Source organism: Crocodylus siamensis, chromosome 1 (genome assembly GCF_052110815.1).
Source record: "Crocodylus siamensis isolate JL-2025a chromosome 1, ASM5211081v1, whole genome shotgun sequence".
Lineage (NCBI taxonomy): Eukaryota > Metazoa > Chordata > Crocodylia > Crocodylidae > Crocodylus > Crocodylus siamensis.
In genome coordinates, this window is record NC_143395.1 from 187,052,709 (window position 1) to 187,077,111 (window position 24,403).

Here is a 24,403-nt window from a genome sequence, read left to right on the forward strand (position 1 = left end):
CTGTAGTCCTGACTGATAAGGTCAACTGACAGATGATGAACTCAGTTGGCAAAGATCTGGAAGGAGATAAGCAGCCAGGAGTAGTGGAAGAACAAGTTTGGGATGACTTAAGAACATAAGGACATAAGACAGTAGTCGATATAGCCCAGCACTCGATCACCAACAGTGACAGGAGTAGAAGCTTTAGAACAGAACTCTCGAACATTGTTCTCCTGCTGCTGCTATTGGAATCTCCAGACTTCCCCGCTCTATGGGGCTAAGGAAGGTTCTGAATGGTGAGCTTGGAGACCCAGGAATCCCATATTGAGTGGCAGTCTAGTGTAATGTAGTGCCAGTTGCCTGTTGCAGTGTGGCCCCATGTGGTACAAAATGGGAATGTCAGTCCAGTACACTGTGGGAGTGAGAGGGGTGAGGGCAAGTGTCAGTCTGTGGACTTGTATCTGGGGCCCAGTCTGGCCAGAACTTTCTCCACATAAACCCTTGTGCAGGAACGTTAAGTGTCTGGGCAACATGGCTCAACCTGATCCCAGATTGCTTTGTTGTTCCCTCCAGTTTGCACTCTGACTCCACTTCTGGACCTAGCTTATTCTTGGATTCTGCTTGCTTCTCTTGACCTTTGTTGGCAACTCAGTTCTAGAGCGGCTTCAGACCTGGTCACCCACAACCTAGTATGCTTAGGTGCCTGCCCTGCAGCATAGGAAGGCCTAGGTGTTGCAGTGTGGCATGCAGTCTGGGGATGTATGGCCCCCACAGTTTGTGGTTGGGGAGCCTACAATCCCCAGTCACTCAAAAGTTGGAAAACCCTGCTTTAGGGGGATACCATTGACCAGGGGATCTTTGGAGTGATCAGCAATACTGTATCCCTCCCTGACATCTACCGTCATTGGCTTAGAGGTGTATGAGCATACATTCCTGCCGGTTGTATTTAATTGTTATTACTGGATCTGTCATCTGTGAATTTGTCTAGTCCCTTTTTTAACCTGGCTATGCTATCTGCCTCTACAACCTCCTGTGGTAATTTGGTGTCACTGGTCTTGTCAGTCTCCCTCAGTTTGAATGGTTTATTGTCCACAAACAAGGCTAGGCACTAGGATCCATGGCCAAGTAAATTGGTACATGGTGGTAGCCGGGTCTTTTGATGGCATGGTACAGGCATGAACATAACCCCAAATATTCAGGGTTCCTGGGTCTAGTGTTTTTTTTTATGCACTGATCAAAAGAACTTCATGTTACAGCAGACACATCCCAATTCTTACCAGTCACTAAAACATATTTAGTTGACATCATGGGTGATTGGTGCCTCCTGAGACTAGAGGGCACAGTTTGTGTGTGGCAGTGTTGGCAACAGGGTGGTGAGTGGCGACTACCCACAGAAGCCGGTGGAGGCTGATCTCGGGGGAGAGGGCATGTGCCCCCCCACGCCCCTCCACAACCTACTTCTCAGCAATTAGTGCAACTTCCTACCAGGTATAGGCACCTGTGGCCAGGTCACTGATCTTGGTTGGTGTTCTATACTGGTCTTATCAATTCACTCTGTTAGTTTTGAAGGCTTCTGTAAAAATAGTGGGCCTCACACACCTGAACCTGGCCTGCCCCTGCCTGCTCCAAGTGAAGCCCTGGCCGATATGTTGGTGCACCTTTAGAAAACACTATAACATGGATGCGTAACTGGCTGGATCATCTTGCTCAATGAGAGGTCTTCAGTAGCTCAGCATCTAGCTGGAAGGATAGATCAAGTGGGGTTCCCCACAGGTTTGTCTTGGATCCAGTATTAATCATCATTAATAATTCAGATGATGGTATTGAATACACCTTTAGCAAATTTGTGGGTGACACCAAGCTGGGTGGAGTTGCAGACACTTGGATCCAGAGATTCAGCAAGGACAAGTGTCAAGTCCTGTACTTGAACTGGAATAATCGCACACACAAAATACACATTACAGATTGGTTGGCTAGGTTGCATTTCTATGCAAAAGGACCTGGGGGTTATAATAGATTATAAAATGACTATGAGTCAACAGTGTACTTTTGTTGCAAAAAAAAAAAAAAATAGCAGCATCCTGGATTGTATTAACAGAAATGTCACTTACAGATCAAGAGGTGATTCTTCCACTCTATTCAGCACTGGTGAAGTTTCACATGGAGTACTGTATCCAGTTTTGGGCCTCGTACTTCAAGGTTGCACACAATTTGGAATGAGTCCAGCATAGAACAATAAAAATGATTAAGGGCCTAGGAGGCAAGACTTATGAGGAAAAGCTGACAGAACTAGTATTATTTAGTATGGAGGAACGTCATGGTGGGGATTTGATAACTGTCTTTAAATACGTGAAGGACAATTACAGAAAGGATAGAAATGGAGTTTTCTCTGTGGCCATAAAGAACAAGACTAGAAGTGTTGGCCTCAAGCAGGGGAAATTTAAGCTGGAGATTAGGAGGAACTTTCTGACTATGAGGGTGGTGAGGCATTGAAACAGGCTACCTAGAGAAATTGTAGAATTTCCTAGGAATTCTTGGGAGTTTTCAAAAGCAGTTTAGACAGACACCTGGCTGGGATGGTTTAGTCAGGGATGATCCTGTCCCAAACAGGGAGCAAAACTAGATGACATGAGATCCTTTCCTGCCCTACATTTCTGTGATCGTGTATTAGACACAGACATATATATACTTTAACTGGTTTTCTTGTTTCACCTATTTGTATTATATAATCCATTTGTTTTTATATATATACATGCACCCCCCTACACACATGTGTGTGTGTGTGTGATACATATACATGGAAGCACACACATTATACATATATGTGTATGGATTTTCAAATTAAAGGTCTTTGGTTGAATAATATACTATAGCTATGCGTGCCTACGTATAGACTTTTACTTGTTTATTTGTTTTATGTATATTTCATAGATGAAACGAGTAAATAAATGAAACTATATGTGCATATGTATGTCTCTGATATATGAACTGTTAAAGCAGACCTTTAATTTGAAAATCTGTTTTATCAAAATGTGTGTTATGACCTTTCATATGACTCATTGCCCAATATTTTTTTTTAAATCTTCAATTTTAAATAATTTAAATACATAGAAGTCCCATATATAAAATTATAGGATCCTGCCATTTTCTGTTGTAACATTATACTGCACTAGCATATAGAAAATTAAACATTCCAGTTCTTCAAAAGAAATTCTAATTCAAATATTTTCTTATCCTGAAATACTTTAGATAAATGGGGTTATACCATAACCTATATTTAAATATCTTTTAGGTCTGCCTTACATCTTATGTTAATAGTATTACAATTATTGTTGGCTTATTCATTGAAAAAAAATTGTATTCATTCTTCACTTCGGTCTTCTTGAAATTCAGAAAGTCTTCCTATTCAGATAAGGAACCAGTTAATATTTGTGTTCTGCAATTTATTAAGTAACAGTCACTGGCATAGGAAAAACATGTTGTATAAGGAAAAAAAATATTAATTAACTATAACCTGGAGTTACAGCATGAATGACTGTTTTGAACTATGTAGACCTAACAAACCTAACCTTTCATAAAGCAAAATGTTGGTGGCTTTAAAATAGTCTTTATTGCTTTTCTCTAAATGTGTGTTTTTTTGGGTTTTTTTTCTATAAATCCCTTTCTTAATTGATCACTTTGTTTCTCTCTACCTCCTGTGACAGTCTTTTCCCTGTAAAAGGACCAATCTGTTTAAGGTAGAGAAACTCAATTTCTATATTGATTGCCTTGTCTGCATGTAGTTAACTAGCAGGGTCTTTGCTAATCAGTTATCTGTCTTGTTTAACTTTACTATTTAAGTAGTTTCTTCCAAGAAATACATTTACTTCTTTCAGCTTCTGTGCAAGTGCCAAGCAGCACAAAATCTAATTTGTAACCTTATTTAAGGAAACTTTTTCAGTTATTGTAGCACATAGTAAATTTTTGTAAAACCTGTCAAAATTATTGTTAATTTTGAAATGCACCTATTTTTATAATTTGCCATGTTCAGTTTCTGTAAAAATTGTCAATGAATAATACTCATTTTCCAAACTCTTTTCCTTTTCACTAGACTAGAATTTGAGAGACAGCAACGAGAAGAGCTAGAAAAATTAGAATGTAAAAGGTAATTTATCCCCACCGGGTTTGTGTGTGTGTGTGAAAGAATAAACCGATTTAAAATCAGTGTGAAATAAATAATTGATTTTGAATCGTGATTTAAATCAATGAGCAAGAAATATTAATTTTAACACATTGATATTCATTTTCTTTTGAATGAGCATGCTGTAGTTCTTTTCCTAAACACAGTATGATTTTCATAAAATATTAGCTATTAAGATGATGAATTTAATGTAAATATAAACTTTACATTAAATACAGTGCTGCTTTTTGCTCACTAATATGAGTGTGTGTGTGTGTGTGTGTATGTAAAAGGCATTATAACATTTGTCCTTACATTTAGTTACATTCTTAGTTTTTATATATTATGTTAGAAAATTACATTTTTATTTGCTAAATGATTTTTTTAAACTTGTGTTAAGTTGCTTTTTTGATAAAATGTGAAATAAAGCAAAATGCAGAGTTTTAAAAGAGTTTAACTATGAACCAACATGCTAATCTTGTTTGGATACAAAATTTTTAAAAAGTTATCAAACTTTTTTGCATGTTATATGTAAATATAATTGATTTATTGTAGAATCATTGGTACATTGAACTGACAGCTTTTAAATCAAGGTGATTCAAGATTTTTAGAATGAGTAGACCTCATCCTTTTGCACCTAGGTGTTTATTCATAGATTGTAGAAGGAAAACAAGCTTTCCTTTTGTTTGCACTTCCTAGTTGCTTTCTCAGTTTGGAATGAATGCTTGCTAAAATTAACTAAACTAAACATAAAATGTTGAAAAGAACAAAGCACCAGTAGAAGAGAGACAGGTATGTGAAGCAGAAGTGCACCAATATGTTGGTAGCCTATCGGATCAGCACCAATAAAAGGAAAATTAACATTATCGGCCTTTGGCTTTTTTTGGCTGGTGTACCCAATAATGTCACCAACGAATGCCATGTACGTGCATGCAGGCACAGCACGCACATGGCTAGGAATACAGCCTGACAACTTGGAGAGCAGTGCCTTGCTAGTAAGTCTGTGGTGGGAAAGGGGTTGTGGGGGGCAGATCAAGGCCTCCATGGTAAAGGACCAAGTAGTGCTGGGGCTGGTGCAGGTGCTGCCCAGCCACAGTGGTGAATGCAACTCTGGGGCTGGGAGCAGGATGGAGCTTCAGACAGCTCATCCAAGGTGTGCAGGCCATGTGGACAGCTCCCTACCACTGCATACATCCCCAGGGGCCCACCCACCCCCCAAGGGAAAGGCCACAGAGTGTGGTGCCCCAAGCACGGATGGCACTAGAAGGCTTGGGGGGGGTACAGCTGAGCCCAACCTTCCCCCACCCACTCGGAGTGCAGCCCCAGCCCAGTTCCCCACCAGGAAGAGGCTGGTGTAGCCCCTAGCCCCAAGCGGGCAGCCTGCCCTTGCCCCATGCACATATCTAGGGGTTACATGCCCCCCACACCTCACCTGGGGGTGCGTGCAGTGGTGAAGAGCTGCCCCCCACTCCCGACCCTGCCACGTCCCCAGATAACCACATGCAGCTCTGTCCTACTGCTGGCCTTGGGGTTGCCTTCACTGCCCTGGCTGGCAGCACCTCTCCCAGCTCCTGCCCCACTCACCTTCATCACTGTGAGGGCCTTGATCTGCACCCCCTCATGTCCCTTCTGTCCCCCATGCCCCTTCCCCCCACAGAATTACCAGCAGGGCACTGCTCTCCAAGCGTCCTGGCTGCCTTCCTGTAAATCAGCTATCGGATTGGTATCAGGCAGTTATGGCTGGTTAATAATCAGCTATCATTATCAGTCAAGAATATCTTTATTGGTGCACCCCTAATGTTAAGCTGGTTTATCATTTAAACCAAATCAATTGCCTAGCCAGTGGCTTCTCCCTTTCTTTTTGAGCTTTTAATGCAACTTTGGTTAAAAACAAAAAAAACAAAAACAAAAAAGTTCCTTAGATTTTTTTAATTTAAATAATTTTGGTATTCATAGATATTATTAGGGTCAGAAGGGACTTCAGCAGATCATTGAGTCCAACCCCCAGGCAGGAAAAAGCAGTGGGGTCAGATTACCCCAGCCAGGTGCTTGTCCGGTCTCCTTTTAAAGACCCCCAAGGTAGGGGAGTGGACCACCTCCTTTGGAAGACCATTCTAAATTCTGACAACTTTTACTGTAAAGAAGTTCTTCCTGATGTCTAACCTGAATCTGCTCTCTGTCAGTTTGTGGCTGTTATTTCTAGTTATTCCAAGGGGTGCCCTGGTAAACAGAGCATCTCCTATTCCTTTGCTGTACCCTGCCCCTCTCCAGTGAGTTTGTAGGTGGCCACAAGAGCACATCTCAGCCTTCTCTTGCGGGGGCTGAAGAGATTCAGGTCCCTAAATCTCTCCTCATAGGGCCTTACCTGTAGGCCCCTAACCGTATGAGTAGCCCTCCTCTGAACCCTCTCAAGGTTATCCACATCCCTCTTGAAGTGTAGCACCCAAAACTGAATGAAGTATTCCAACTGTGGTCTGACCAATGCTGCATAGAGGGAAAGTATCACCTCCCTGGACCTGTTTGTGATGCACCTGCTAATGCATGTTAAGGTGTGGTTAGATTTACTGATTGCTTCATCACGTTGATGACTCGTGTTTGTCTTGGAGTCAACTATGACTCCCAGATCCCTTTCTGCTACAGTGCTGCTGAGAGGGTAATTCCCCAGCCTGTAAGTATGTTGATGATTCCTTCTCTATAGGTGCAGCACTTTGCATTTGTCCTTGTTGAACTGCATCCTGTTCAGTTTTGCCCACTACTCTAACCTGTCCAGATCCTCCTGGATTCGTTCCCTTCCCAATAGTGTTTACTTTATCCCATAATTTGGTGTCATCTGAGAGTTTAGACAGAGTGCTCTCCATTCCCTGATTCAAGTCACTGATGAAGACATTGAACAGCACTGGCCCAAGAACCGAACCTTGGGGAACTCCACTGCCCACACTTTCCAAGTCAATGCTGACCCATCCACCACCACTCTCTGGGTGCATCCCATTAGCCAATTTGCCACCCACTTGGCTATGTAATCATTTATGTCACAGCTGCTAAGTTTATTTATGAGTATAGGATGAGATATCATCAAGCCTTGGTATAAGTTCTCAACATTTAAAATTTAATTTTAGATATTTTTAATAGAAAAAATCCCATTTCCCCTGAAAATAATCTATTTATGTCTCCCTGTTTTAAAGATATCTGTGAAATTTGAGTGCAGATTGTTATGGCTCTTCTCTGTGTATTCCCTTTTGTGATCTTATTTTTCTGAATTGGAATACCTTTTCTTAATGAAGGCTAAACAATTGGTTCTATGCAGTCCTCATACTGCAGGCATGCAGCTATATACATCTGTAGCATGGCTTTTTTATCACTTGCTCTAAATGAATTTTGATCCACTAGAAATTTTGGAAGTAGAATTGTAATTTTAATAAGGGGGGCTGGAATGATGTTCTCCCAAAGATACTGTAGCTAGTCCTAAACTTAAAGCCAAATACATCAATGTGTAATAATAGGTTTTTTAATGGTAACATTTGGGTGGAATAAAGCATCACCTAGTTTAAACAATGCAGTTCTTTTGATTCTGTCATGATGCTGCTGTTGGATTATTTCTCTGCAGTATAAGCAAGTGTTATGTAGTTACTGTACGAGACATCATTAGTATGGGTCAATATATATAGTTCAAATAGCTTGAATTTACTTTCATATAAATTCATACAATGATTTAAAGTTCATTTAATGTTGGTTTAGAATATTTAAATATTATAATGGATCTGTTTGTCATGCAGATTCAGTTTCTCTCTGGAAACTGAGCAAATATAAGGTTCTAAATTATGCTCTTAATATGAAGTAAAATGCATATTATTGAAATCGAAGTTACTTAAAATTAAAGAGTTCTAGTTCATACTTCAAGACCCTGTTAATCTTCCAAACCCTGTTAATTTTTAGGAAAATAATGACTCTAAGGAAAGGAAGTATGTTTTGAAGAAATGAAGCCTTACATGTACACATTCTTTTATCTTAGGAAACAGATCGAAGAAATGGAAGAAAAACAAAGGTCTAACAAGGCAGAGCTGGAAAGGATGCAACAAGAAGTAGAAACACAGCGCAAAGAAACAGAGATAGTGCAACAGCAGATCCAAAAGCAAGAAGAGAGCTTGAAACGACGAAGTGTTCATATTGAGAGCCGATTAAAGGACTTGTTGGCTGAAAAAGAAAAATTTGAAGAAGAAAGACTACGGGAACAACAGGAGATAGAACTTCAGAAAAAGAAACAACAGGAAGAAATATTTTCTAAAGTTAAGGAAGAGCTGCAGCGATTACAGGAACTTAATCACAGTGAAAAAGCTGAGAAAATGCAGATTTTCAGAGAATTGGAAAGACTTAAGAAGGAAAAGGATGAACATTATATAAAGCTGGAATTGGAAAAAAAGAGGCTTGAAGAGCAAGAAAAGGAGCAAGTGATGCTGGTAGCTCACTTAGAAGAACAACTTAGAGAAAAACAGGTTATGATACAACTGCTGAAGAGAGGAGATGTGCAGAGGGTTGAAGAAGAGAAAAAGGACCTTGAAGATATTAGAGAATCTCTCTTAAGAGTCAAGGAAGCCAGATCTGAAGGTGACGAAGACAGTGAAGAGTTAGAAAAAGCACAGCATAAATTCATGGACTTTAAAAGAAAGCAGCTAGAACGGTTAACTTTTTTTGAGAAAGATTTAGTTCAACAAAGAGATCACCTGGAAAATGAAGTAGCAGATGAACATGAAGCTCTGGACCATTTAAAATGTAAACATGAAGAACAGTTAAATCTCCTCATGAAAGATGAAGACAGTGGCTTGGATGCTGCCCTGCTGGCTGAAGAATTTGACAAGATAAGGCCAGCAGAATACACACTCCAGTATAAAGAACGTCAGCTTCAATACCTGACCAATAATCATTTGCCAGCTTTGCTGGAAGAAAAGCAGAGAGCTTCTGAAGTCCTTGATCGAGGTTTGCTAGGATTAGATAATACTCTTTATCAAATTGAGAAAGAAATAGAAGAAAAAGAAGAACAGCTTTCTCAGTTTAGAGCCAGCACAAACCAGCTCCAGCAGCTTCAAGAAACATTTGAATTCACTGCCAACATAGCTCGTCAGGAAGAAAAAGTTCGGAAAAAAGAAAAAGAAATTCTTGAATCAAGGGAAAAACAGCAGAGAGAGGCACTAGAACAAGCTGTGGCCAAATTGGAAAGAAGGCACTCAGCTTTGCAGCGTCGTTCCACAATAGACAATGAAATTGAAGAGCAGAAACAGAAACTTGCAACTTTGAACAACAGCTGTAGTGAACAGGCAGGTCTTCAAGCTAGTCTAGAAGCTGAACATAAAGCCTTGGAACAAGATAGAGAACGGTGAGGATTATGGGTAACACCAGCTTAATTGAATGTGTGTAAAAATGTGTGTGTGTTATTCCCCAGTGTGTTAGATAGGAAGAGAGATTCTTTCATTTACTAGGCAAGGTTCTTTGAGTAGGTGTGATATCTTTTATTAGACCAACTGAGTAGTTGGAAACAAGTTCTTAGCAAGCTTTTGGGCGCAGTCACCTTTTAGCCTCTGCCTGAAGAAGAGTGACTGCCTCCAAAAGCTTGCTAAGAACTTGTTTCCAACTACTCAGTTGGTCTAATAAAAGATGACACACCTACTCAAAGAACCTTGCTTGCCAATGTCTTTAGACCAGCATGGCTACAACCAACCTCTTCCATTTACCAGTATTGTATTACATACTGTATTAAAAGCATTTCCCTGAATGTACATCTCTGAACACTGTCTGTATTTCTTGCTCACCAATCAGTATTTGTTCTTTGTCTGCTCCTTATCCCATCTCTATCAATGTGATATTTGTGTGTATTACTATATTTAAGTTCTCAATTTGAACATAATTTCCCTTATTCTGACAATTCAGTTGAGTAACATGATGCTGTACCTTTTTTAAAAGCAATCTTCACCAGTCATTAAGATACGTGTATAGATTTTGTTTTACAGCTTTAACTCCATTTTGATGGTGATACTATAGTATGTCTTTGCAGTGAGATTAAGGATAATTGCTGACTCTAATCAAAGACTCTTTGTCATGGTACCTGCAAGCTAGAGGACTGTCATACAGAATTTAGCAAGGTCTTGACATTGTCTGCCACAGCATTCTCATTAACAAGCCATGGAAACACAGACTAGGTGAAGGTCCTGTAAGGTAGATACATAACTGTTTGGATTATTTGTACTGAATAAGTAATCATCAATGGCTCGTTGGAAGGATGTGTCAAGTGGGTTTCTCCAAGGTCTGGTATTGTTTAATGTAGTCATTAATAATTAGCATGGTGAGATTGATAGCAAGCATAGCAAATTTGTGGACAACACTAAGTAAGGTGGAATTGTAGATGCACTGGATATCAGGGCTAGGGTAAAGAAATACCTGGATAGACTGGAAAAATGGTCTGCAACCAATCAGATGACATTCCACAAGGACAAATGCCAAGTTGTGCACTTGGGATAGAATATTGCATGCACAATACAGACTGAGGAATGACTAGCTAGGTTGCAGTACTGCGGAGAAGGACCTGGGGTTTACAGTGGTCTATAAACTGACTGAGCCAACCAGGTGCCCTTGTTTCAGAAAAGCCAACAGCATACTGGGCTGTATTAACCGGAGTGTCACTCGCAAATCAAGGGAAATTAGTCTTTCACTCTGTTCAACACATTTAGGCATCTCTTGGGGTACTGTGTCCAGTTTTCAGCTTCACACTTCAAGGAGGATGTGGACAGGTTGGAAAGAGTCCAGAACAGAGCAGCAGTAGGAATCTCCATGTTTACAAGTTTGAGCAGGGGGCTGGACTAAATGGCCTTGTGCGGTTTCTTCCAGCCCTACTTTCCTATGATCTTGTTTCCTGGTGTGAAATGGTACATGTTATTTATTGGGTGACAGGTTAGATAGTTCTAGGGTTGGAACTCACATCTGTGGTAGACTTAAGATGGTCACAAGTGATCTGACAGTGTGTTTCATCTACAAGCATACTTTTAAAGAGTAAGCAGACAAACACAATGTTTGTTTCTTTGTGGTTTACTGTAGGATGACAGTAAAAAACAGATTTCTTCTTAGAAGAAAAAGAGATCTCCTTACCAATCAGGCAACATTTTTTCTGGTCTCAGTGAGAAATGTAATTCCTTAGTGATGATGGGTGAAAAGTGTAACTACATTGTGGATTCTAAAGGGTTAATAAAACAGTAACCAGTATTGAAGATGTGACTGGTAATTATAATACCTGATTCAAAACTACAAACATATTGGTCCTCTGCCTATAAAAACTGAAAGGCTTTTTTCAGTGTTCTATTGCCTGAAGAAATACTTGAATATCTAGGATGCTATGCTACCGAAATGTCTGTTTAGAAATCAACCTATTTAACATAAGAATGTGTTCCTGTATCTGACTTCTAAATTAAGTTGTGTAAGTATATCAAGTAACAAAATAATTCAATCTGTTAATTAAAAGAAATTAATAGTAACTAAGTGCTGAATCAAGGCAATTTGTTAATTAGGAAAGGCATAGAGGATTGAACATTTGCTTGATTTCAGGCTAGTATTTTTTTTCTTTTCCATCTCTTCTTTAAAATGTGTTTTATTTTTCTCCTTGGACTTATGATGAAAGAACTTGCATAAATTCTTACCAGCCATCAGATATAGGGCTATATTTTAAGGCATGTTAGGAGAGAAGTGAGGTCTTATCATTCACTGTGGGTCCTTTTTACAGAAAGAGGGTTTTGTAAAAATAATAATCAGGTTCCCACTTTCCAGGGTGAGCTTATGTAGGACAGCTGTGGAAGTAATTTATACCTAGATAAGCACAGTTTCTGCCTCCTTCTGAGTGTCATGGCCAAATAATCCTGAAGAGATTATATTTATGAAGACTGTAAATTCTTCAGTGCACTCAGGTCATCCTATCCATGTGGTTTGGAATGAATAATATCTAGCAGAATGGAGGCCCAAACTTCATTGGGACTCTTGGAGCACTTTCACACGTGCTCTGGGAGTGGGGAGGGTGACACTTTAATTAGAGTGGCTCCAAGAGCTGTTCTAATTAAAGCGCTGTCGCATTTCCTGTATCAGCATCCCTGTGCTTAAAAAAAGACAGTGGGGGTGCTTGAACTAAAGCTTGTTTCACGAGCTTTAGTTCAAGCACCCTCACCATCATTTTTAAGCACAGGCATGCTGATGCACAAGATGCAGGAGGCTGCTGGAGCATGACAATGGACACACTCTGATAGTCTCCATTTAATCGGAGCAGACGACATAATTCCAGCATGTCAGAGCAGCCTCCGCACTCGTATATAGGCATTAATTGGGCATTAATGCATGATAAATTCAACAAATAATCATCTGCATATGCACACAATGTTTTTTCTTCTTCCTGCTAATGTGTTTTAACATCTTTAGATACTGTGTAAACTCTTTGTATATTATCTATTTCATGAAATCTTTCTATACATGGTTTGTGTAGAGTTCTTTCTTGGAAAGAAAAGCTCCAATAATTGTTGGCCATCTCAAAAACCACTAAAACCAGTGGTCTGGTAGAACACTCTAGGATAAGTGAAGACTTTGCAGTGAGCTGTCAGTCCTTCAAAGCTGGATACAGTTATTCTCTAGCTTCTCATAGTTTGTTGCCAATTTAGTAATTTTTAAATTACTTCATCTGACAGTATATTAGGACAAAATGTTGTGCCAGACAGTAATGACTACAAGTTAACTTGTGCATACAGAATTGTTTTTATTGGCAAGGTATTGTCATTTACTACATAATGCAATAAAGAAAACACAACACAGCATGTGTTATTGTTGCATTAATGGGCCAATATCACTAAAAAGTAGCAAAGTGTCAGAATAATCACAAACTGGCAAATAATTGCCCAAAAGGATAAATTCACAGCTAGTGAGTCATTTCAGGAAGTAATAGATTTTTCCTGTAGAACACTTATTGACTGGGCAAAAGATAGATCATTTTCCTGTAAGTGTAGTTGTGATTCTGTGACTACAATAATCTTTGTGGATGCAGTCTCCCATCAACTTTCCCTCATAATTTGAGACCTTGTTACTACAGTATCTATATAGGGCAAAAGAATTGCATGGGTTTTGGCTGTGGTTTGATAGGGTACCTCACTTCAAAAGTGAAGTGACAGCTTCTGTTCTTTTTTTATCCCTTACCCAGCACATCATGTTTTTCATTTCTTCATTTATTCGTTTTTGAACTCTGAGAGTGGTAGAGCAAATGTGATGGTATAGGTTGGAGGTTACATGGCTGAAAAATGTGGATCTATGAAAAGGTAGTATAGGCAAATATTACTTGTTTAAATTATTTCCCTTTTGTTTACAGTGATGATCTTTCCCCCCATTATTGTGCTGAATTTAAAATTATTGATGTCCAAAAAGGAATCCATTATGCATATAAATGAACATGACTGATACATTTGTTACAGAAAGTGTAAAATGATGTATTCAGTAATACAAAACAAATTGTAGCTCATTATTTTAAGAGTGCATTTCCAAATTCATATACAAGACGCATCTGAAAAAATAATCTCATTTATGCATGTTATGGACAATTTTACAGATTTTATCAGCGAGATATCCTGGCATGTCCTGTGAGTTGAACCAGTTCTCTCAGACTGGAAATAGAATTGAAATCAGATATAGAGTTCTGAATTGAGGTGTATACATAAAAGGTTTTAATGGGCTGGACTTATGAATCGCACTTTAAAGTGTTGAGTAAGCCCTTAATAATATTGAAAGTTATTGAAGTTGATTTATTGAACTAAAATGCCTACATTTTAATGTAGTTGTTTTCAGATGATGAATGTATTCTTCACCATCTAAATATGCAATAATAATATAATTTTTGTATAATATTTGTATGGCTACAGAAATTCCAAAGGTCTTATATAATATCCTTATATAATTACAGCATCTCTTTGTTGTATGTATATGAACTTGGAAATCAATTTAAATAACAGCTAAATTAAGTATTTCAGACAGTAAAGATTTTTGTTAGAACATACAATTTGAGTTATATTTTAAGATCTCTTTGTAGGCTGGATCAGGAAATTCAGCAGCTAAAACAGAAAATTTATGAAGGTGATAGTATTCAAAAACCTTATTGTGGAACAACAGAAGAAAGAATCTCTCTCACCAGTTCCCCTACCAGCCCTTCAAAGTCCCAGTCCCATTTGATTCCGCCAGTTGATGACAGGTACGTAAATTAATTTCATTAGGCTTGACATGACTTTAAACAGCGCAGTTAAAACATAGCAAATATTTTAGTTATGCATGTGTGTGTATACACCTGGTCAAGATTGGGGTTTATTTTTCAATTACCAAGCCATACTAGAATTGCATAGAATCACAATGCTTTTGTTTTGAAATATTTTTTGTAATCAATAGGTTACTCTGTTTTATATATACATACTGAATTCAATAAAGACCTTGAGATTTCTTGGCCTTGTATTGATTTAAATTTGTACCTAAGTGTAGATTTGCTTATGTGGCTACCTGATTTACCCCTGTGCAAATTAAATTATATTATTTTATAGTAAAGCAGCCTGGCATCATGTTAAACACACTGATTTAATTACTTTCCCTTTCATTTAATTTTATACTTATGAATACAATATTTAATATAGACTTTTGAAACTTTCATTCTGTGTAAGTTTATTACAGTTTGTTTAAAGTACTGATGTTGGGAATGTTACAGAAAGAAACTGCTAGGAAATAGAAACAAAAAATAAAACTGTTATTTCATTTTGGAGATGGACACTTATTAATGGCATACCGTGGTCTACTGACTTGCCTGAATCTCTTATTTAATTAGTTGTTACCTTTCTTATCTCTAAGTTAAATAAAGCTGGTTAAAGAATAAATGCTTGGGACCTATAAAGTTTGTTCACCATTTTCTACATTTTCTATGTTTAAAAATGCTTGATGTGTATGAACAGTTCAAAGAACAGTTTTAAATACTGTTGGTTTTCTGTATAAGAATATCCTGTTTTTTCTTTTACTTCTGTCTTAAAGATTGAGTGCATTTATTGAAGAAGAAGTTCAGAGGCGTCTTCAGAAAATTCACCATGAAGATAACCGGATGAGCCTGTCCCAATCTACAGAAGTTTTAAAGGTGAGCAAGAGTTAGACAGGAAAAATACTCGTTGCTTTAATTTCTTTGACAAAATCCCATGGTTTTCTGGCTTATTATAACTTCAGTTTATTAAATAATTACAGTACTGTAAACGGTTATAATTCTACTTGGGTAGAAGAATATGTTTCAAATTTCGAGTTTTGTCCCCTCATGTTATCCTGAGGGAAAGTGGGGAATTAAAATCAAGAAATAAAATGCTGACTATTATCATCAATGGTAAATCCCCATTTTACATATGGCTTTAGAACTGTCAGGATTTAAACAGATGACAAGACTTCACCCATTTCACCAACATTTTTCTTGTAGAGTGGACAATAATCTTTTAAGTGTTGCACGGGGAGAGGGAGTGTTGTGAGTTGCATCTTACCTTGGGTGCAAAACTTGTCTTCTCATATTCAAATGAAAATATCAGTGGTGCAAAGGCCTTCAGCTTTTGCAAAATAATGCAGAAGGTTTTTGGATGCCTTTAACATGCTTATGTTCATGACAGAAGAAAAAAATTAGAATAGAAAAAAATACTTGCCATTTCCAACAAAACATCCTTCAAATGGTTGTAGCTGGGGAAGCCAGGCTTTCAAAGGTGGAGGCTTAGCCGTCCAGAATCTGGCTTCAAGGGGTCCTTCAGGAAGGAAATTGGACAAAGCTTTTTTGGGGGAGTGCTGAGGCAGTGTTTTCTTCGGGAAAGACAAGGAACTGTGATGCAAGTGGTGTTATTCAACTATGAAGTTGCATTTTAACAAATACAAATATAGGAATGGATATTTTGGCAGCTAACAGATTACTTCAGATCTTTTTTGCTATCAGTAGTTCTGAAGTAACTTTTATTAGAAGGAAACTTTTTTGATTGCATGAATTTTTTGGATCTTAGGATAATGAGAAGCTTCATAACGGTACTGTTCAACGCAAGCTGAAGTATGAGGTAAGTTAGTTGTCAGAAAGAACTGAGTGTTTTAAATTATGGCATGCTCCGTAATTAAATTTCTTAATGTTTAGCAGCATAATTAAAATTTTAAATTCACAGCAAGATTAATGACTAACGGGGAAGTCAGTGTATTTTGCAGGCTTTAAAATTAAAGTGATTCCTGCAGGTTGGCTAAAATTTTTACTTTATTTGAATGGCATGGAATGGAGGAATCTTCATAATTCCTTACTTGGAACAGTATCCCTTTCTCATATCTATAGAACAAAAATGGTTCATGAACAGAAACAAAAATTATTCATATTCAAAGCCCTTAAACTCTTCTGAAGTCTGGTGGTCTCTACTATCAGAATTATATTTGAAGAAGTAGTATACATGATTATATTCTGAAGGGCTAATTTTAGACAATCTAAAAGTATTTCTTAACCAAATGTTTTAGGAACACAATGTTTTATTTGGCAAACTACATTTTCCTCTTCCTTCCACGACAGCCTCCATGCTTTAGAAGCTCATGTTTCATAATCTGTTCCAGGTTAAAAAAATTACACACTCACACACATTGTTACAGAAGTGAAACGGATACTGTAAAAAAAAAATAGAAAAAAAGGGTGTGGGTAAAGAGGGTTACTATTCCTGAATCAGATCTCAAATCAGCTTAATCAGATTTTGTCTCTCTATTCTAATATACTCTGAATGCACAAACTTTACCAAAATTAAAAATGAATTTAACAAAAATTCAAATCAGTTTTTGTTTTTTGTTTTTAAAAAAAGCAAGCTCTTCTGTTTTTTTCTTTTAACGCTTTAAACAGAAAAGACAACCTTGGCAGCTACATTGTAGCCTACCGGTTCTTTCTCAAGATGACGCCAGTGGTTCTAATTCAACTGGAGAAAAATCAAGGACAGATCTCAAAAAACAGGATGACTATTTAGAGATGTGGAATTTATTTTCTGTTACTAGAAGAATCTTTTCCCCTTTCACATCACAAGCAAGAGTTTGGAATGAAAAGAACGATTTAGAACAGGAATGCTTTTCATGCCAGTTTGGTAGTGAATACAAAGTGAATCCCAGTAACAATAATAGTATTTATAATAGGGTGAACATTAATTCTCAAAACATAACACATGCTTCTGTGCAAAATCAAGACGTAGTCAACATGGAACATTTACAACATAAAATGACAAATCTCAAGAATGTTGAACATGCAGAGTTTTCTTCTAAGGACCAAGACAGATCAAAGGCTGAATCTGATCCTTCCCACTTGCAACGTATGTGTGCCTTACAACCTTTAGCCTGTGCTAATGAGAAGGCTAGTTCTAACAGCCTGTCTAGCTTTAATCTGCCTCAGTCCAATATACTTTCCAAAGTAGCTGTAGAAGAGAATGTTTTATTTAACACGGTGCACCTGACAATGCAAGATGAGTCCTATGTTTCTCATCTGCAAGTTGATAAAGACCTAGATATTAACGCAGTAATAGCCACCAAATCAAAGGCAGCATATTCTGATACAAGATCAGAACAGAGCTATGGTTTTGGATATCTTTTCAGCAAACTTTCTGGTCTTTACAAAGATGCTAGTAATCAGCTGCACCGGAGTACTCAGATTATTAACCAAATAAAAGAAATGAGCATTCAGTATGAGAAAAGTGAGAGATGCACACAAATAATAGCATTTCTTAAAAATTTGCCATTTATGAAAAAGTTACAGGTAGATGTGCCCTTCAAATCAGATTTAAAGCAAGCAAAGCTTCTCTCTACTGAGGCCAAAGCTCATAGAGATGACACCACTGAGCTAGAAAATCTCCCACAAGCTGAGGATACAAACATGTGTGTATTCCCCAGAGTCTTAAACATAAACACAAAAGATGCATCTGAAAGCTCAGTTAAGGAGTTTAGAAATGAAATACCGGAAAATACTCTTGTATTAAGGCAAACAATTGTTGACTTTCCAGAGGAATTACTGAAGCTTCAAGCTGGTTCTCCGGAAAGACAAGTGGAGCATGTGATCTGTGCCTTACCCCAAATTTGTGTCAGTATGGTGGAATTAAAAGGCATATACTGGCTTGCTGTTGGCAATTGCAAAAATCCTGATCCTGTGCCTGCATGTTTGCTTTTGTTCAGTTCCACTCTGTACGCTGCTGTTGTTTCAGTAAACCAGCAAGACTATTGCCAGGATTCCCTGGCAATTTTTCATAACATCCCAATTGCCATGATAAGGGAGATTCAAGTTGGTTTTGCTGGACAGAGTATCAGGCTTCTGTGTTCTACCGAAGATAATTTACTCACGATATTTACTTATAACAAGCACCTCACTCAGAGGATATGCCGTGACATACTGAGTATTTTGATTTCCATGTCAGAGAGCCCTGATTATTTAAATCACAAGCTGCTGAAAGAGGATTTGTTGCAGCTTTCACTTGACTGGACGTGTGAAGTCACAGACATACTCTTTTCGAGTGGCCTACGGTTGTCCTGCCAATTTAGGACTATGCTAGCTGATCTAGTCTACTTACTCCATGAAAATATGGAAAACTATAAACCCCCTTTAGGAGATATTTGTGTACTGCTCTATACCACAGTGAAAATAGACTGTTCTAAAGAAATAGCCTACAGATCACTTGTTCTTACACCTACTCATATAGGACTCATAAAGGAAGACAGTGTGTTTTACCCTGTTCCTAGTTTTTTGTGTACTTCACCTCCAAACTCACAGTTTAGCGAAATTCAGGTGTATTCTTTGAAAGAGCTCCGGTGTATAACTATCCTAGATAAAGAGGATTTAACAAAAATTGAGCTTGTCTTTTCTAAACACAAAAAGTTTGGATCTGATTCAGCAAGCAGTTTTTCTAAACCACGCCTAAAAGAGACGCATACCCCACTAACAGTTACACTACCGTTTTTTCAAGAGGGTTCACAGGTTCCATCAGAAATCTGGAAATTAACTTTTAGTTCAGATGAAGACGCCATTGGGTTAATTATGTATTTGACTGGGTGTTGAGATCCAGATGCATTTTGGATAGTACAGAAGTACAGGCTAAAGTACTTTTGCTTACCTAATAGTAATAAATAAATAATAAATAGTGATTAAAAGTGTGTGTAAGACAATATGACAGGCCTCCTGTGTATCTTACCTAGTAGCAGTTGGTTGTTTGCTTTGTGTAGGTCTGTAATATACTTTTTGAAAAGGCAAAGAATTTATAAAATGTTCCTATTTCATGTGCTGAGTGGATAAGCGCATTCATAGGCTAATGCTTTCTTCCTTAGGCTAATGCTTTCTTCCTTTCCTCCTGGGTAGCAACAACGCATAGATCAGTGGCAGCTGCCACAGCTAGTCTTTCTGTCCTGCTCCAAAGTGGGTGTCATGGGCTGCTTCCTGGTCACCCCCTGTTAGCTACACTAATGCTTCCTCTGCCACACATTCTGATCCCCTCCATCTCCTGTCCTAGCTATGCCAGGTGTTTTAGATGACATCTTGCCTACCTTTCATCAATTGCTACCTACTTCAATAGTTCTTTTTTTGATTCCTTGAATACATTGTATATCTGGCTTCCATGGTGCTCATCCATTCAGTGTGTTTGTTGGCTCAATTGCAAAATGTAGATGCCTCATCCCCACTAATTTTGTTTATGGGTTTGGAAGCATCATTATCCTAGAGTGTGTGACATTTTATCCAGTTAAGAGAGAGCAATAAATTCTAAAAATAATAAGACTGAAAATCTGAAGATTGTTTGAACTTTCTGAGTTAATTCTTTGCTTATTTTGTGGTAAAGTAGGCCCTTTTAAAATACTAGTTATTAATTGATAGTATGTTTTCCTCATTAATCTCAATAGTGCTTGTTTTGCTGCATGAAATCTCATTTTAAAGCATTTTTAAAGTATTCTCATGCTAAGTGGTATAGGGACCTACCTAATGTCATGGGTATTTTCCTGTACTTATTCTACATTCAGTTCAAGCACCATGTTTTCTACAGGAAAATAATAAACTGTAATTCTGAAAAGTTAAAAGACTCTATGCAATCCCATAACAGTACTTGAATGTAATTCATGAAAGGCACTTGTTTCATAAGGGTGTAGTACATGTTCAAGAATATAAACTTACAGAAAATAAACAGATACAACCTGTAACTCTGTTATAGTATGGTATAAAGTGTAATACTTGGTTTTGTTTGGGGGTTTGTTTGGTTTTTTTGTAACTTAGTTGAAAGAACTTGGATGGCTTCATAAAACTCTGTACTACTACTTTAGAGTTTCATTAGATCATTGGCTAAGAAGTTTTATCACATTATGAATGCTTTGTAATTCGTAGGCTACAGGAAACAGCCTCCTGAGTTATGCAGATTAGTCTCCTGCTATTGGAAGCAGCTACTTAATATATTCGTATTTCTAACACTACCAAACCATTCCTTATGTTTGCTTGCACTGCTGCTTTTGGAAAGCTATTTCAAAACATCACTTCTCTGAAGATTAGAAACCTTCTTCGAATTTCCAGCCTAAATTTGTCCAAGGCTAGTTTAAACCCATTTGTTTTTGTACCAGTGTTATTCTCTAATGTGATTAGTTCTTCCATCTCTTCTACTTCTTTATCCTCAGTTGTATTTAAAGAAATCAGCCATATCCCCACTCGCCTTCATTTTGTTAGGGCTAAACAAGAAATGTTCTTTTAGTACCTTCTTGTAAAACAGGCTTTCCATCCCCTCAGTCATTTAGTAGCTGCTCAATTTACCTGCTCAGTTTGAATTTCTCATTTTTATTTATTTTTTTAAGATTGGTGACAAGAATGGAATGTAGTAAACTGGATAAGATCTTCCTAATGCCTTGAAAATGCTGTTGGTAGTTTCCTGTCTCTATTGGAAATGCATTGACTTCAAAATTCTAAGATCTCATTTGTCTTTTTCACAGCTAGATCACAAAAGGTATCTCATAACCATGCTTTGGTTGACTTGCACATGTATCTTTTTCCTGCTCTCTCGTTTTTACTTGCTGAGCCTATCAGTTTGTATCAGACATTCCTATAGTGCCAAGGTTCATGACTGTATTTGTACTTTTAAGTTTAACGCATTTTTATGATTTTATTACAGTCCTTAAAGTTATCCAGTTCTTTCTATGTGATATTCTGGTCCTCTTTCATTGCTAATGCTTCCCAATTTTGTATTATCAGTTTCACTATTACTCCTATTTATGCCAACATTACTAATGAAAATATTTAAAAATATCAATCTCTAGACTAATTTTGAAGTAATCTCCCTTCAGCCTTTTAGTTTCCACTTCATCATAACCCATTGTCTTATCTTTATATGTGCAATTGCTGAAACGTGGTCAGGCCCTCCTGGTACTTTTCAATACAGATCTCTGGTCACTTTAATTCCTTCACTAGTGCAGCCAGTTGTATTAAATATGATAAAATGCTCTAGCCTACTACAAAAAAGAATCAAACTCTGTATTCAGAATGAATCTTTTCTTTCATTAGCTGATAAACTTGATGCTCTAGAAAATATTTTAATGGGTTAAAAACTAGAATTTAAATTCAGTAATCCATTGTAGAGGGAGAAAATATTGGTCAGAATTGGTTGGACGTGCCTTAATAAAATGAATTTTGATAGAATATTCTCATTGGAATTTGATGGACGTCTATTTTCCTCATGTTGATTTGTCGAGTTTAGGGATTAGATCTTCATTTGGAGCTATTCATGTTAGGCTGAGCTAGCAAATGGGGCCTGTGGTAGCTGTAAGCTGTCTGTTTTCTTCTTTTGATCCCGGGGGCCTACTTAATCCTCCATGTAATTTAGGATTGTTCTAAGTTATATCTAGATCCCAAGAAGATCTAGGCATTGCTGAAGTTTGGTTTTACTCTTGCAATAAACTCTTTCTTCTGTGAATAGGCTACTATATTAAGGTCCAGACACAGGTTGGCATAATAGTTTTATGACACTGAATGAGACAAGTAGGCAGATTTTGTCTTTTTTCCACCACCAAAACAATCCAAAGGAGCCAGAGCAGACTTGAAAAGTAGGCTGTTTATTTGCAAACCTTGTAAACCCTAGTACGCAATCATTTAATGACATGAATGGGATCTGATACCCAGTTCTAACTGTCGGGCCTCCTGTTAGAGATGTTGGGTGCAGAATTTAAAGTCTCCAGCTATATATTCAGTTTCAGATACCATACAAGCCACCCATAAAAATGTTCTGTGTTATATGTGGAACATTTTTATGGCTTGTTTCCTCACTTACAGTGCTGTAAATTATGTGTACATGTAGCTCCTTCCCCATTTATGCTGCAATTAAGTTTCTAATCAGAGCACAAATATAACATGTAGAGAGAACATTAGTTTGCTGAGAAATATTCAAATATGCCACTCCTCTCCCTCTTCTAAGAAGGAGAAATATGCAGATTGTTTTTAGTCTAAACAGTTAAATTTACCGTTTTGTAATAAATCATGGCTTTTCTTTGCATGTTAACATGAAGAAAATATGATTTGAAAGCAGAAGAAGGTAAGATGCAAATATATTTGAGTTTTGTAATGGATGCTGACTTTTGATTTGCATTCTGAGTAGTGGTCATGCTACAGTAACCATGATGGCATACAAGACTGACAAAACAGTTTCATAAATTGTGAGTTTTGTATATGATCCTCACATTTTTAATTTGCAGTATTTAATATGCCAGCAACCTGGGAAATTAGCATTGCCATAGCCCTTCCAAATAAGAACAGAATAAGTTGGTCCTTGATGATGACTCACCATGAAATATGCCAGATGCCTAGCTTGCAAGACTACAGAGAATCCTGTTATCTTTTGGGCACTTGCAGCCTGACCTTGTTTCTGAAGTTTTGCAGCTCTAAATTACTTCTTGCCTCTTCCTTTTAAGATCACACACCAAGCATTAGCAGAATGATTAAAAAGTTGCATGACAACTGCACTAATCCATAAGCACTCCTGTTTCTTAATATCATCTTCCCCTTGCATCTCTTCCAGATGTGAGATATTCTTAGCATACAACAGCTTTACCTTCTTCCCCAATTTTATTTCTTCCTGTGTGTGTCTTTGGATTGCTAATATTTCCTGGAATATGAGCATAAACTCCATTCAGTTAAAAATGCTGTCTGTCCTTGGCAGAAAAAACTACTCTGAAATTCTGAAGTTATAGGCTAAGGGCAGATATTCCAAAAGCCTGAATTGCTTCAGTCTTTGCAGGTTAGTTTAACCTGGCTAGGCTAAATCCATTCTGTAACTGGACGGACATCCCAGAAATTCAAACACATGCCTGCAGTGGTCAAGGGATGCTAAAACAGCCCTCCCTTACTTCCACAGCACTGAACGGAGCAGGGCATGGCCAGGCTCAAGCAGGGGCTCTGATTAGGCCAGTAGGGAATTGACAACAGTGTTTATCATTCAGTTAAAAAAACAACAGAGAGACATTACCAGCTACTTGTTGATTCTGCCTGTTGATTCAGCACAGACCATAGCCAGCATGTGGCCTGTTAGCTAATACACAGACATCTCCTCAGCAAGGCAGAGGGAAGCAGGGAATTCTTGCTTAGTAGGGAATGGGGAGGGGAAGCAGCCCACAGTCTCTGGAGCTGCAGCCAGGGAGCAGAGGGGAGGGGCCAACCCTGCTGTGGAGCAGAGAGTCTCACCCAGCCCAGAAAGCATGCTGGGATGCTGGGGGTGTCTAGTTTATCTTAAGCCAGCAAGGAGTCTGGGGCAGACATTGCATAAACCAGTTTGAACCAAATCAGGTAAGTGGGATTCAACCAGGTTTATCTCAGGCTGGTTTCAACCATTTTCAAACTGGTTTATGTGCACTGAACATCTGTTCTGTTACAGGTTTAAACCAGTTTCTGATCACTTAAACTGGTTTGTGTGTAATGTCTGTCCTTAGCCATAGAACTTAACCTGCAGTTTCTATATTAATACAAACATACATCCCTTCAGTTTGTCCTATCTGTTAAAGCATAAAAATGTTATTCACTACAATTAAAAAAACAACTTTGTATGGTCAAAGCCAGAATGGAATAGGATGGTTTAAGATGAAGGTAGAAATAGTTGTAGCAAGTTTTCAGTAACCCCAACTCTCACCAAGAAATTCCTAAGCAACAAGGGGAAAAATCCCTCTTTATTTGTTTGAACAAAAATCAGTATATTTTTAAAAAATGCCATG

The 24,403-nt window shown here is 37.9% G+C and overlaps 1 protein-coding gene across 6 annotated transcripts in view; it reads left to right on the top strand.

The window, feature by feature from the left end:
• Positions 1-24,403, top strand: part of KIF16B (kinesin family member 16B) — a 261,851-nt gene that overhangs the window by 152,536 nt on the left and 84,912 nt on the right. For 4 of the 6 annotated variants that reach the window (XM_090051109.1, XM_090051148.1, XM_090051138.1 and 1 more), the window contains 6 exons: positions 3,684-3,716; positions 4,070-4,123; positions 8,148-9,506; positions 14,229-14,387; positions 15,206-15,305; positions 16,195-16,245. In XM_090051109.1, coding sequence (XP_089907235.1) covers positions 3,684-3,716; positions 4,070-4,123; positions 8,148-9,506; positions 14,229-14,387; positions 15,206-15,305; positions 16,195-16,245 — 1,756 coding nt within the window. The remainder of the gene's footprint in view (positions 1-3,683; positions 3,717-4,069; positions 4,124-8,147; positions 9,507-14,228; positions 14,388-15,205; positions 15,306-16,194; positions 16,246-24,403) is intronic. The other 2 variants (XM_090051128.1, XM_090051118.1) reach the window with 2 other exon arrangements.